The following is a 15061-nucleotide window of genomic DNA, read 5'->3' as shown; positions in this document are numbered from 1 at the left end:
TAAAGAGTTAATTAAAGAGAAGAATGAGAAAAGAAAAGTACATAAATACGATGTTAATGTGCGTATATTAAAACATGGTATGGTATAATTAACTTATTTGGAACAGTATAGCTACATTAATTAATGAAGGTGGTCATGCAACGTGTGCTGACTAGGCAGATCTTTACATAAAGTGTTGTTATAGGCAACGCTTTATGTAAATTACGTACTTTATGTTTAAAAATACTTAAAAATTGGAAGATTTTTCATATCACAAATCATTAATTGATTGATTGCGCCTATAGACTATGGTTTCATACCAATCCAGCGTCCTTGGCCATGCTGTAGAAGTGGCTTTCTTGGTTTTGTAGTAGTTCATCGGGCGTACCCTCCTCTACTATTTTACCGTCAGCGAAACAGATTATTCTAAATTTAGAATATTATTTCACATTATTCTAAATTTAGAATGTTAATTATCTACTTTATAATAAACCCAAGGCTTAAATTGTAACTATAATACGGACGCGACCAGAGTACAATGTTTGGGGGAATTCACTCCCCCCCCCCCCTACGCGCTTTAAAATTTCCAGTGACCTTCATGTACCAGAAAAATATTGACCCTCGTTTACACCCCTTTCCCCTGGGACTCCCCGAATCCTATGGTTAACTGCGCAGGAAATAATAATACCATGAATCTATATAACTATGAATATACAGCTGCGTTACGCTGTCTAACCTCTCGATAAGGTTTGGGCGGGGCTTAGCGAAAGGAGACATCAGTCACGTGCCTGCTAGAGTTAGGAGCGGGGTTGTGTAAATTCGAAACGTCACTTCCTCTTGTCTCGTGATTGGCTATTAGAGCTACGCAAAACGCGTCAAAGCTAGGAGGGTAACACCCAAACCAAATCGACATGATAGAAAGGGCATATGATAGAGCTGTATATTCATAGTTATATAGATTCATGATAATACGCGATTGCGCATCCATTCCCACGTGGACAGTTCCCTTACTGGCGCGAAATTGAAACTGACTTAGACCACGTGGTCGCCCCGAGCTTTAAAACCAAGATCTACACGCGCCTTCAAATATGTCAGCCTAAACTGAAGAAAACCAATATAAAAACGACTTACTTATCACTGTTAATGATGGTATGTAGTCTATGCGCGATGGTGATAACTGTGCAATCGGAAAATGCTTCTCGAACAGTCGCTTGTATCAAATTATCAGTATTCAAATCGACAGACGCCGTAGCTTCATCCAAAACTAAGATTTTTGTTTTACGCAACAAGGCCCTCGCCAAACAAACAAGCTGCCGTTGTCCACCGCTTTAAACGTTCAACATAAGTCCAGGAACGCCTAAAAACTACTTAAAACCGTGGTACTTACCTCAAATTTTCACCTCCTTCGTCTACCTCATACTCCAACCCGTCATCGAGACCGCTTACGAATGTTTTCAAATGCGACCTTTCCAATGACATCCATATTTCGTCGTCCGAGTGTTCGTTCCACGGATCCAAATTTAACCTTAAAGTTCCGGCAAATAATACTGGATCCTGAGGAATAATGGTCAACTTTGACCTTAAATCGAATGTCCCTAGTTTATGAATGTCAACTCCGTCTATTTTGATGCATCCTGTTGTTGGTTCAATTATTCTGAACAGTGACAGTATGAAGGACGATTTTCCAGCACCTGTTCGCCCAACGATACCGACCTGAGAACGCGCAAAGAAGAAGTTAAGCCTTCGCGAGGACATAAGTTACACCTTTGGCAGAATTTGTTAATAACCTTTGAACCCGCGGTGATATTTAAGTTAAGCCCAATCAAAACTGGATCTAATCCTTCCCTATAAGACGCTGTATATTGACTGATCTCAACTTTGCCTTCGTTAGGCCAACTCATCGGTGGTTTTGTCTCGGTAATTTCCCACTCGGCCTCAGGTGGCAGAATTGAATATTCTCGTATCCTTTCAACTCCTACAACTTGAGACTCCAACTCGGACCCGATTTTGACCAAAAATCCCCATCCGTCGCTCAACTACCAACACCCAAACGTTAATTTAGGTTAAATCCCCAGGCCTTAGTCACCTGACATACCTCTATGCAGTAGGTCAAAGCGAGACCTAAGACACCAACATTTATCGTGTCACGCGTCAGGATGGCAAGTAGCGCGGTGGACAAAACGATTATACTGGATAAGAAGGCCAAAACAACGTCCAACCACCTACAAGTGGTTTCAATCAGTATCCCGCAAGTACTTAAAGGGCTCCTTCGGACCCTTAGACACATGGCCCCGCGGATTTCCATCCCCTCTTCATAGACGATCTTCCTCAGTACTCTCCCTCTCTCTGGCTAGGTAGGGGGGGTTCGGAAATCCGCGGGGCCATGTGTCTAAGGGTCCGAAGGAGCCCTTTAAGTAAACACAAGTCCTACCTCGAAACAAGCTGATTAGTGTAATAGCACTTAATATTATTATCAACTCTCTGATGGGATCGGTTAATGAAAAACTCTTGAGCATTGTAGGCCCTAATGCTAGATGTACCTTGAATTGTTTCGGTAAAATTTGAGAAAACCGGGGATCGCGTCACTGAGTCAAAACGACGTAATTGGTTGCTGGTAAGCAAATAAACTCGCTGTAAAAACAGCACCACCCACCAATTGAGAACCAAGTACTATACTGAGGGCGGGGGGGGGTCCGTTTGAAACTTACCAGTATGCCGAGATAAACGAGGAAAGTAACAAACATGAATGGCAATAGAAAGACCGAAGACATGACTATAATGACGCATATCATCGGCATCCAACATATCATATTCAGCATGTTACCTATGGACCACGGTAATTGCGCGTCTACCGTCTCGATGTCTTTGCTAAACCTATTTAGAATACGTCCCGATGGTGTGGTATCGAAAAAGGAAAGGGGACATCGCATAATGCAGTCCAAGAGTTCCGCGTGCAAGTTACGAGCCGCCGTAACTGACCCGTAGAACAAGAATAAGTAGCACACGAATATGACGATGGCTAAACTAATTATAAGCCCCCCGTATACTGCCAAACCCCCCATTTGAGAGGAGAATCCATCCGAGTTGGTGGCCCAATGACTTATCCATATTCCGGAACCACCCTTAAGGAAATTTCCGTGGACTAAGTTACTTACGTCACACACGGAATAATTACTTCAATTTGACACTTACCTCCAATCCAGCCGATAGTAAATTAAATACAAAAGTAATTATAAATAATCCAACTCCAAGATTTTTAATGTATGAACTGTAAACTGCCCATTTAACCTAAGAAAGTTTTAATTATAAATTATCTTCACTAATTACTAATTAGCGAATTAGGACATACTTTTCCAAACTCCATGGATTCATCCTCTATTAATCTATCCTCAATCGTTGCATGCAGATCCCCGGTTGTACTTGAATCCTTACTCATTACCGATATTTGTCTAATTGTAATTAATAGTTAGGGTACGCGTCTAATTAATCCAATCTAATAGTTAAAGACTAAATACCTCTGAAATAGAAATGATTGACCATCCACGGTGGAAGTTTGACTTAACTCATCCTCTTCCTTCTCCTCTTGATTTGTATGTTCCTTCAAGAAGTCCGAGAACTTTCCGCCATTATTCCTCAACTCCTCGTAACTTCCCTGTTCCACAATAACACCTCCATCCAGGACAACGATATGGTCAGTTTCGGATAAAAACGTGATGTTATGAGTGGCCAGAATTCGGGTTTTTCGTTTCAACAAGCCAGTATTCCCTATGACGCCTTGGAAGAGTTGAGAAGCCACATTAGCGTCCACCGCGCTCAACGGGTCATCTAGGAGGTAAATGTCCTCGTTCTGGTAGACGGCCCGAGCCAAACTGACGCGTTGCTTCTGTCCACCGCTAAGATTTATACCCTGGAAGTATTTAGGTCAAAACGGGTGGGTGCAAAGAGGGAGGGCATACGGAGGAACTGACCTTCTCGCCAATTTCCGTTTGATCACCACCGGATAATAGTTCTAAATCGGCCTTCAACGCGCAGTTCTCAACGACCATCTTGTAACTCCTTTCAATGTAAGGTTTCTTGAAGGTGATATTTTTCTGTAGCGTCGCGTTTTGAATCCAAGCTTGTTGAGGAACGTAAGCAACGCTTCCCTAATGCAAATTGCAACTCAAAACACCACCTTTCGCGTATTGTCGACCATACAAAACTTGAATCCTGTACTTACATTCTTATTAATAGTACCACCCCTTTTCGGTATTTCACCCAAAATGGCCGACAATATCGAGGTCTTTCCGGCTCCAACTGGACCGACAATAGCAACCAATGAACCCTTCTTCACGTTTAAGTTTATGTTCGTCAAGACGGGGTTCGAGGTATCATCCCACGCGAAGGTAGCGTCTTTAATGTTGATGGCATCGCCTACGTTAATTTAGGAACGTACGAATATCAAGATTCTGAAGGTAATTATAAGTTAGGCCTAATTACTCTGCGTACCAGTATCGGTATTGTCTCCAACTGTCTCAGTATTTAATTCCTCACAAAAGAGGAAGGTCTTCAAACGCCTCAGAGACACGAGGGACTAAAAAATAAGTCTTAGTTCCTTCCCAAACATATTTTGAAAAACAATGTCCTGGTCTTACTTTGACTAGTCTGGTAAGTAAATCAGGCAAGACTCCCATTGGATACCTTAACATACCAATCAGAGAGAAGGAAACGAAAGCAATCTCAGCCGTTAACACGTGGGACTCATTGGACATGAGGTACGTCGCGAAACAAGTCAGACAAATCTAATTGGACCAGAAGAATTTAATGAAACTAAAATTCCTCGGTCACGTGGCCATTCGACTTTAAAAAATAAATACCAGATAAGGCGCGACAATCCATAGAAAGGCGAAGAATGACTCGATATAAGCGCCACGCTTCAAGTACCGTAATTCACCATTACGGGTTTCCAAGACCTTTCTAATGAATGGTCTTTCCCAAGCGTATAACTTCAAGACTTTTATGCCATTGAGGATCTCACTCATTTGTTTCAAACGCTTATCTTTCAGTTTCATCACTAATTCCTTTTAAATAAAAGGACATTGTGACGTCAGTAAAAGTTCCACCCACATCCTCTAAGTAGATCACGTCGGCCCTCTACTAACCTGGAAATGGTCAACTTTGCTCCCCAGTAAATAAGACAACGGCGACAGAACAACAAGGACCCCGATACTCGCGAAGGCGGATACACCCAAGTAATAATACAAGTACCATAAAGTCAGAACAACCCTGACTGGTACTCCAAAGAATTCGTAAAGATATCGCGTGAATTCAAAGATCTCTTGCGAATCGATAGCCATTAAGTTAACAATCTCGCCAGCTGTATAGTCTTTCTTGGCTTTGTTACTTATCAACATAATCTGTAAAATTGTACTTGGTAAATACCTTCTTGGAGACATTGTACTTCAACGTCTTTACCTTCCTAAACACCGCGCTTATCAGCGCGCTTTTGATTTGTACCGAAGCCATCATGCAAAAGTACATGGACAACGAATTGGTGACGGAACGCGACACAATGACGAACCAAAAGACAGTGGCGTACACGAATCCGTGCCAACTGACTTCGGTAGGCGTTTCCACGAAGGTAATAATTTTACTGAGGAAAGATATTAACCGAGATTTATGTCCGGACTTAATTTAACTCTTATATCGTGTCCATACCTCAATAAATAAGGTGGCGCGAATGTCAACGCGACGGCAGTAAATTCGAAACAGCCTCCTAAAAGAAGGTTCCACCTGGAAACTTTCCATAATGAACCTACAAGACCTAACTTCACCGGCCTTCTTATAATAACTTCGGGGTCATTATCTCTGTCCCTGATTGCTCTTTAGTTTAAAATGTAAATATATTAGGCGGTTTTAATTAAGTTAAAGTTAATTAAGGTGTCTAACCTTGCACTGGCTTGAAAGCTAGCATCATAGACCCTACTAACAACGGCAGAACGCAAATCTTTGCATAATGCATCGAGATGATCGACTTCTAACTCGCGTTTTGTGCCGCGAATTATCGTTCTTAAGAAATAACGTTTAATTAGTTTTAATAATTAAGCTAATTAAAAAATAATCGTGCATACTTTGTCGCCCAGGCGAACGTTATAAAAGAAAACAATGAATTTTTTTTACCAGGACAGTTTTCCTGGTGATGGAAACGGATTTAAATATTAAATAAAAATTTGTTTTAAGCTTAAGCCTTGGCGATTTTATAAGTACCTCTATATCGTCGTCATTATCTAATATATCGAAACTTGAGGGTGTTTCGCAAAATGAGTTAAATATTAAAAGAATTGGAGCTAATGCTAGAGCTATAAGATCCACGGAATTATTTAAACGTTCCGTTACTGTATCACTCTAGAGGTTAAAGGTTAAAGGTTAAATGAATTAAGCTTAGGTTATATTAGGCTTAACAATTTTTGGCGGGAAATCTTACTAGATTTCGCCTATAATTTGAATACGTCATAGCGGCGTATACTAGACATTGAAATAGCCAAAAGGCCGGTAAGGCGTTTGATACTAGTATTCCCTTTTGTTTGGAATAGGCAGTTAAAAATAACACCACAATCTGGAAGTTTATTTTGTGTTTAGATTTAGAAATACCTATAGGCCTAAAATTGAATATTTCTCATACATATGTTAGTGTTAAAATTCCATCTCCAACCAAATTTGACAGTTCAATATCCCTTTTGTCCTCATTTGTATAAATAACTATTGAACTGATAATTTTTATGACTGATAAAATGAAGACACTCATATTTAAGATCTAAAAAAAAATGTTTTGAAAAATAAATCTCAAGTGCTAACTAAACGCGATAAGACTTTAACAATTGAATAGTGTTATCACTTCTTTAAAACAAAAGGATTTTAATCACAACCACTTTCAAGAATTAAATCGTACCTGCTTTGTTATATGCAGCCATGTCAATTTATTTGGCCTTTTTCGACTCCGATATGCCATAGAAAATTCGAACCCAGCCCATAACCAAAAGACGGTACATGGTACCCATATTAAAACGGTTGATTCGAAACAATTTGACAATTCGGGACTAGTTGTGTTCCATGTTTGTTCGTTATCCTGGAAAGTTTTATAGTTTCGCTACAACGCCTTATTTATTACATCCAAGAATATCCTATACCACGCCGGAAGTACTATGGATTCTAAAAAGCAACCATACCACCCCCCCCCCAACCCACGTGTCACTTAAGATTCTAATAGCCATAATTTATATTTCTTTTCACGAATGATTATCCATAACAGAATTTCAACCTTGAACAAGAATGTATATAAATGCAGTGCTAAATGTAATTTTCCCATCCTCTACAGGATATATAAGATCTACAAGCCGTACCATGCTAGAACACATGTTTAAATCTCTCATACACATGCACACAATACACGTGCTCTTTGAGTCCTTGACAGGTTTTGTTTTATAAAGGTGTTTCAACACTATAAGCCTAAATTTTTATGCCGATTTTATTTTTAAACACGTTAACTTACATTAATTTAATACACCTAATCAAATTACTCTGTTATAAACAATATAATAAAGTAAATATTACGCAACCGCTTTTAATCTCTGCCGCATTGGAGTGTCACGGCCGGCAACCTCCCACCTGATTTCCCGCCCGTTTCAACCCGTTTGACGTAACGGTAAAACCGGCCTTTAATTACTAAGCCTTGGCGCCGTAAATCATTATTCTTTAAAAACTCACCCAAAACGATGAATTTCCGCAAAATGTGTTGAAAGACATGATTTTCACACCGATTTAGTTAATATAAGTCCTATTAAGATTAAAATGCAACGAAATACAACAATTTTAAGGATTAAATGAAGCCGAGACGGTCGGTGGTGGGTGGTCCTTATCCGCACAATACTATACGCGCTTAAGGTTATATTACGTGACGTTACGTCTGCTATTCCCGAGAGAAAATGCTGGGTTTAGCGGTCGAAACACATGTATTTATAGACTATGCCGGCAAGGGAAAGCATGAATGGAACACGTGGTTTTTTCTTCTCTCTACATTTTTTTTGTTTAATTGAAATTTTGCTGGTTGAGAGAGCATCGCACCCAATTTGATTGGTATTACTCAATAAATGTGCAATAATATTTAATATCAAAAGGACGCAACTGACGGAACATTTTTACCCAGTAAATAATAATAATTCCTTGTATATAAAAGCATAAGAAAACGTACATTTACAAATTTCATACATTGATGTTAACAACTGTAGTATATTTTTTTCTAAAAAATATTATTTTTAAAAATACCAGTTGCACTTGTCACTAAACCAAAGGCCTGAATTCTTAACTTCGAATAGAGTTTTACGGTCAACTCAGACTGACAAAGTCTCCACGGGGGTTCCCCATCCCATGTTACTGGAGGAAGAACGCGCCTTTCCTTTTAGCCTTTGAAGTCTGGGCTCGGGCGCTTCCGTGTGGGGTTTAAAACACCCGCAACGGTTTCTACTACTAGACACAAAGAAGCCGACTTGGTAGTAGAAATACTACTTACATTCCTCTAGTAATTCTTCATTGATAAAGGGGTGGAATTTAGGAAAAAGACATTCATGGTGGTTTCTATGTTATTCAGCGCTTCCGGGTGGGGGTTAACAGCGGCCAGGGTTCTAAAGAAGCCGCCTTGATAGTACAAACATTCTTTTAAGAGTGAATGGGAGTCACGTGGTGACAAAGGGTTTGGAATTTAGGGGAACGACCTTCAGGGGGGTTTTTACTCAAGGCCGTTGCATTCCAAAGACACAAAGGCAAATGCCGACTATTTCCGGAATTGCGCAAGCCAGGGTATTCCCTTTTTAGCCCCATCCCCATCGTGTATAAATACGAGTGGCTATTAAATTCATCCCTTTTTTAAACAAACATAAACAAATCACTTTCTCATTTATATGATAAAAATGATTTCATTTCATTTACGTGCTTTTGCAGCTGAGATATATATTTAGAGAGATTAAATAGAGGGGCGTGAAGGTCTTTTCTTGTAGGGAATAAGATAACCATCTCTTTAGGCCTACTTATCTAATAAATATTAAATTTTTTCATTCAAAATACCGAAAAATACTCGATTATATTATTAACTGGGGATGTCTCACGATTTCATCACAAAATGTAACGCAAGATAACCCGATAATGACGCGTTTGTGTAACTAGAACCCAAGGCAGTAATCAAGACCCCGCGGAGAATTAAACGGTTCTCACCTGTCACTGAAGTCAAAGGCTAATTTAGCCTTAAACATCCCAGGACGTCCTGTCAACACATAGTAAATGATTCCGATGTAATAAGCCGATAAATAGACTTTATCATGAACCTGATTAAACACGTTTTAATTAAATAGAGAGCATAATACTCCGCATATACATAAGTTGATTTTTAATAACCCATAAGTTATTCTTCGTTCAAACCCTGTTCAATGTAAACTTTAAAAGAAAACGGTGCGAATCCGTACCCAGAACCAGCGTAAAATTTGCTTTGAAATTCAACCCTGTTAAATAAAAATTATTCTGTTGATCTGACACTTGAAAAGAAGGTCTAACCTAACCCTTTCTCTCCTAAGTTAGATTATAGACCCTGTAAGTTATGACGGGGAAAAAAATTACGTAAATCTTACCAATGCAATCTCAAAGCGTGCAAGAAAGCCGACAACCCTTCCATGACTAAAAGAATCCCAATGGTCAAACAAGCCCAAGCCGCGAAAATGACGTAAACCACAATGCATCCCGCGAAACTCGTCATCGAAAAGGCTTGGATCATGACCATAGTCCATAAAACCTCAGAGAGTTCTAAATTAATAATATCCATAATTTTTAGGCCTAACTGTATCCCGGCGAATAACTTAAAGCCAGGAATACATATAGCTACTAGGAATTATTGTGTACCCATTTTCTCAACGATAGGCGGATTTTGTGGGAAGAGATAGATAAACCATAAGCTTATAAGCTATTTTCCATAAGTATGACACTACCTATTATCTGTATGTACTCCTGATAAGTAAGAACTTACGGGCGTGTGCCAAACTTAAAGCCCATAATCGAAGATAAGACGCTGTATGCGAAATAGACCCCAAACAATATTCAATTGTATGAATGGCTTGGTGAATAAATATATCCCCGAAGTTAAATTCACCACCACCATGACCTCCGTGCCCGTCATCATGACCCACGATTGGTTCAGTCGAATTACTGTGACTATCAATCACACTATCACTAACCAATTCACCATTTTCGGCCACGTTTACAACATGAACGTTATGAAGCTAATTGGAAGTGAAATTATAATATTCAAAGCAAACCCTGTATATAGTAGTTTTACTCCCAAATTTCCTACCAAATACGTTTCGCGTTTCCTCGCTCGGGATCGCAATATGAAAGGTTTGATTAGTAACATCCACGGAATACAAATAACAGCAAGGATAACCAGAATAGATTGAACAATTTGCTTAAAAAGTAACCAAGGAACTGAGTTTAACCTATAACCAGTCCTTGAACCCTTAAATACTACCCCCCCCCCTCTAAATACCTGTCCAGGATAAATTGCAGCCAAGTTCGGTGGTGACGTCGGATAACTGAACAAGAACATGTTAATCAAATGAATCAAGAGGCTCGGGGCTTCTTGGGTAGTTGCAACGGAATAATTAACCCATTTGTTAAAAATTAAAACCACCAAATAACCAAAGATTGCCAACAAGAAAATCAGTTGTGGGATAAATTCGCAAAAGATGTTCAAGTAGTTTTTAAAATACCTTTGAATTCCAAAAAAAAAAATAACATTTCTCATAATTGGTCTTTGACCTCTGTAAGGTCAAATAAACAAACTTACAAATGATTCCATATACTCAGGCTCACACCAAAGATCATTTGAGATACGCCGAGTACAATAGAAACTTTCATTTTGTACGAATTTAGAAACAAAATTTTGTTAGCGGTAAGAGACCAAATCTGTAGAAGGTCAAAAGGTTACGGTCGAAGTACGGGTCAAGGGTTAAACTTAACTTACGGGATCAATTCCAAATGGATATGGGTGCCCGTAATATGTCTTATTTGGGTCTAACATAATTAAATTAAGATCTGGGGTGCTGAAAATAAATTCAAAATCGTCACAAAAATTGTGACAAAATTCAGGTACTTTTCATACTCTAATGGAACGCTCCAAGACGACCCAAATATATTAAACGACTTTGAAAAAACGTCGTTGTAGATTAAACCAGTGTATATTGAAAAGGTACCCATTAAAAGAATTATATAACGTCCATTGAAAAACGTGTTCCAAATCTATAAGCATCCAATACCTTCCTAAATAATTCCATTAAAGTTTTTTTTTAACAATTACTAACTTCGTTGTCGCTTTTTTCAGCTGCTAAACTACGTTCCTTTACAACCATCCATAATGCGAACAAAGCCATGATTAAACCATGTCCGCAATCACCAAACATTACAGCGAACAAGAACGGAAACGTTATAATAGTAAATGGAGCTAAGGTTAAATTAATTAGTTAATTAACTACAATTAAGTCGCATCATCCATTTCGACATGGTGATTACATTACCAGGGTTAACTTCGCGATAATCCGAAACCCCATACGCGTCAACAATTGCTTGAAACCCTCTAGTAAACTTATTAGTTCTGTTAAAAGTTGGAGGGCTTTCATTGGTCGTCATGCGATTTATGATAGAAGGTACGCCACTTCCGCTAGAGTCCTGTGTAAAGAATCTTTCAAAGGTTAAATTAAGGTCATGGACATTGTCACGTACGGTTGACGTACCGTTCCTCTCTGCAAGGCCTTCTGGATTTCGGGTAAGTCATTAACAGCGCACCATCCTTCCGCAATTAGGCATTTTTGCGTCACGTCAATATTGAAGCAATTCATAGTATGGTAGACGGCCTTAATTTTACGGACTTTGACAAACCAAGTATGAAGATGCTTAGCAGCGGCGATTAAGACACGGTGTCTATGGTCTTCCGTTTGTTTCAAGACAATTTTCAAGTCTTCCAGACGAGTACAAACACCATTAGCCATGTCGCGTCGATCCGAAGGTGAATTAGGGCATGGATAAAGAACAGCCCGAAAACTAAAACCAACCATGAGTTCTTTAACCTGTACCGACCTTTATTTGACCTTACCCATCGCATATCTTTTTAATTTTCTGTTTCAATTGCTCTCCTTGGCAAAATATAATGAATACAGACTTATTTACTTTTTCGCCCTAATGAATTTGGTCAATTAATGAGGATTAGGCTTAAATTACGATGAAGTAAATTTTAATCAATCAATTACGAACACTTATAGGATCTTCCAGTGGCGTTTCGATATCAGACCTTCTTAACAGAGCATTACCGCGACAAACTCTCCATAACATGACTTCAAATGGCGCGAAACGCTCACGCAAAATGACCCCAGTCACGAAACTACGTATATATTATATACAATTCACGAGTCCTCAATTAATATGCGTGAATTCAAACTAAACTTTGTGCCCATTGAAACCTACCTCAAAGGGTCATTCGAAGATTGAGGCTCAACTGACACCAAATGTTTCAGGCTAGATTCTGCCTCAAAGTTAGAGTGATCTTGCTAAATACCCCAAGGCCAATTTAATACTAATATATTACCTCAAGATTAACTTCTTGGACATTGTAACTTAAGTTACCTCATCAAAAAATACTTGAGTTTTACGCAAAATATGTTTCAATTCCGTCAACTCCAGAAACGACTTCTTCAAAGTAATCGAGTTGGAGTTGACTTCTTTGAGCTCGGATTCAAGACGTTCGAAAGTTGCCTGTTTGACGTTTATTAATTTTAGTCTAAGAATGCTTAAACTTCCTTTTATAGAAAATAGCTATTTCTATTGACTAATTGACCCATTTTAAGACTGCAAATACACCTACCTCCAAATCAATCATTTCTTTGGGTAATGGTGCATCAACATGTTCGTTACTCTCTACCACTGGTATTTTTTCGCGCTTAGCTTCCCTGTCCATGTACTCTAAAAGCGTCATGGCGTTAAATACACATTTTGCTAACTATTACATTAATTTATACAATTTTTCCAATTAATTATGGAAAATTCAATAAATTCCTTAAATAACTTTACAACGAGGGGTTAATCACTCTTAGTTTATTTATAGAGTAACTGTCCCCTCGTGTCCCATACTTAAAACTCTCTCCATTTCGTCGCATCTTTTAACTTCATTGATGAATTTCCTTTGAAACGCGTTAACTTCCGCATTCAACTAATTGGCAATTATTAATTAGAATCGTAATTAAGACTAAAATTAGAATAACCTTAACGTACGTCTCTAAATTGAAACGATCCCAATTCTCCTAGTTCCGAAACGGAGGCGTAAGCCGATTCGGTTTGAAGAAATAACTGACATAAAGTCATTTCTTCACTTCTAAATAACGTCCCCATAACTTAAAATTAAACTTTAAAAAACACAACTAAATATGATTTAAAACCGAAACACTATGAACATGGCGTCCGTACGCCTCAAAAACCTCGTGATAAAAGCGATAGTAGGTGTTTAACGGTTGGTAGAACGCAGGTGTTGCCGTTGGATTAGTTTGCGAGAATTGTATGTTGGTTGACCCGGTTGCTGTGTACAGTGTTTTTGCCTCGAAAAACATCTATTATACTTTTGCATCATGAAATATATTTTGTTTTGTCGCGTAATGACACCAAATAAATAATAAAAATAAATACAAGTTATATCTTTTGTGGTTTTGAAGGATGCGGGTTAGTAACTTTAGAGTTATAAAGATATTATATTGATCCCTGCATACGTTCATAAGATAAATTTCATAAGTTTGTAATTGTAACTGGGTACAAAATGAAGCTAGTCATGAAGTGACGTAGGTCATAAATTCGAGGTAAAGCGACGACGCCTGGTGAGGCGCTGTCAAAGGCTTAGTACAGACTAAATAGGAATTAGATGGAAGTCCTGCAAAATTAACCACGTGTAGGACTTCAATTCTCGCTTGTCGTTCTACCTCGAACTAGCTCGAGTTGTAAGTCTCTAACATTAAGAAGTATAGGTAGTGTTGAAGATACTTATAGAACATATCTTATTAACTTATGTTCTCTGATATTCAATAAAGTTTTTAGTCAACTGGATTAAAATTTTTATTTTTCTTTACATTTCGGACACTTAACTTAGGAAGACTACGACACAGACGACAACAACAACAACAACATAAACTTAATGATTACAATGACCCTTTGGACAAACATTCTTCAAAACATCTTTGGCCAATTCAACGCCACCTTTCGCTGCCAATTTTATTAGCGTCTTGGCTTCGCTATAGGTATAAACATTACCCGATGTTGAGCGACTAAAGAACCCATTTTTAAAAAAAATCAACAATGCCAATACCCTTTCTTGACGTCAGTCCTAAACCCCTGCATATGTCCAACAGCCAGATTGTAGGCGGAATGGGGGTGTCCCTGGTCAGCCGCTTTCCTGAACCACTGGAAAGCGATGGTGTGGTTCTTTTCAACCCCTGAACCAGCCATGTATTTATGGGCCACTAGGTGTTGGGCGTTAGGGTGCCCCAAATGCGCGTAGAAGTTAGCGGCGTGAAAGTGAATGTGTTCCATGTAGTAGTAAGAACAGTAAAATACGAGCAAAATGACCAGAACTCCCGCAACCTACATTTTTAGAACGTGTTTCACGTTTAGTGACCGTTCACAAACGAAATCTAGTCACTATTGGTCAACTATGTTCTTTGTGCTCTTTCTATAGGTACTTGGGGCTTTCACGTTAACAATATGGATAGAATGTTAATGAACATTTCGATTAATTACTCGGTCCCTGATTGTTGTAACCCCAAATTTCTAATATCGTTGGAAAGCGGACAAATAGGACTATAACATACTCGGACTTCCCTGTATCTCTTATAGAACCAGAGTTAAAAAGTGACGTACAAATAAGCCCCATGTTATTCCTATGAACATTTGGCTTAATTACTTGGGTCCCGATTGTTGTAACCCAAAGTATTTGTAACCGTTGGAAAGGGGAGAAATAGGCCTATTACATAACCTT

At 38.7% G+C, this 15061-nt stretch overlaps 1 protein-coding gene and 1 pseudogene across 3 annotated transcripts; both read right to left on the bottom strand.

Annotated features, from left to right (window-relative positions):
• Positions 1-59: 59 nt before the first annotated feature.
• On the bottom strand, positions 60-9362 carry LOC149690638 (ATP-binding cassette sub-family C member 1-like). 2 transcript variants are annotated; one of them, XM_089870185.1, is made up of 25 exons: positions 9223-9362; positions 6908-7084; positions 6641-6772; positions 6443-6574; positions 6226-6363; positions 6090-6151; positions 5908-6027; positions 5677-5841; positions 5434-5611; positions 5121-5375; positions 4836-5039; positions 4614-4760; positions 4468-4552; positions 4199-4392; positions 3948-4124; positions 3495-3886; positions 3329-3428; positions 3172-3267; positions 2688-3101; positions 2411-2610; positions 2075-2201; positions 1767-2015; positions 1367-1692; positions 1111-1305; positions 60-405 (listed from the first exon to the last, which is right to left on the bottom strand). In XM_089870185.1, exons 2-25 carry the CDS (start codon positions 6965-6967, stop codon positions 294-296), a joined length of 4260 nt encoding a protein of 1419 aa, XP_089726311.1. In that variant the 5' UTR covers positions 6968-7084; positions 9223-9362; the 3' UTR covers positions 60-293. The 2 variants fall into 2 exon arrangements, with proteins under 2 accessions (XP_089726311.1, XP_089726310.1); XM_089870184.1 differs by lacking the exon at positions 9223-9362 and adding an exon at positions 7723-8231.
• Positions 9321-14201, bottom strand: LOC149690637 (V-type proton ATPase 116 kDa subunit a 1-like; annotated as a pseudogene). Its single transcript, XR_016383772.1, has 17 exons — positions 13315-14201; positions 13174-13252; positions 12908-13005; positions 12670-12798; positions 12301-12510; positions 12143-12225; positions 11784-12090; positions 11568-11718; positions 11355-11494; positions 11156-11292; positions 11018-11096; positions 10841-10959; positions 10541-10763; positions 10349-10459; positions 10025-10277; positions 9633-9804; positions 9321-9506 (listed from the first exon to the last, which is right to left on the bottom strand). The product of XR_016383772.1 is annotated as a V-type proton ATPase 116 kDa subunit a 1-like (transcript).
• Between the last annotated feature and the right edge of the window lie 860 nt (positions 14202-15061).

The sequence above is a fragment of the Phalangium opilio genome, unplaced genomic scaffold (assembly GCF_054372755.1).
Source record: "Phalangium opilio isolate 3A_F unplaced genomic scaffold, DU_Popi_V2 ptg000031l_1, whole genome shotgun sequence".
Lineage (NCBI taxonomy): Eukaryota > Metazoa > Arthropoda > Arachnida > Opiliones > Phalangiidae > Phalangium > Phalangium opilio.
Note: the sequence above shows the minus strand (reverse complement) of the source record. Positions and strands in the feature narration are given on the sequence as shown.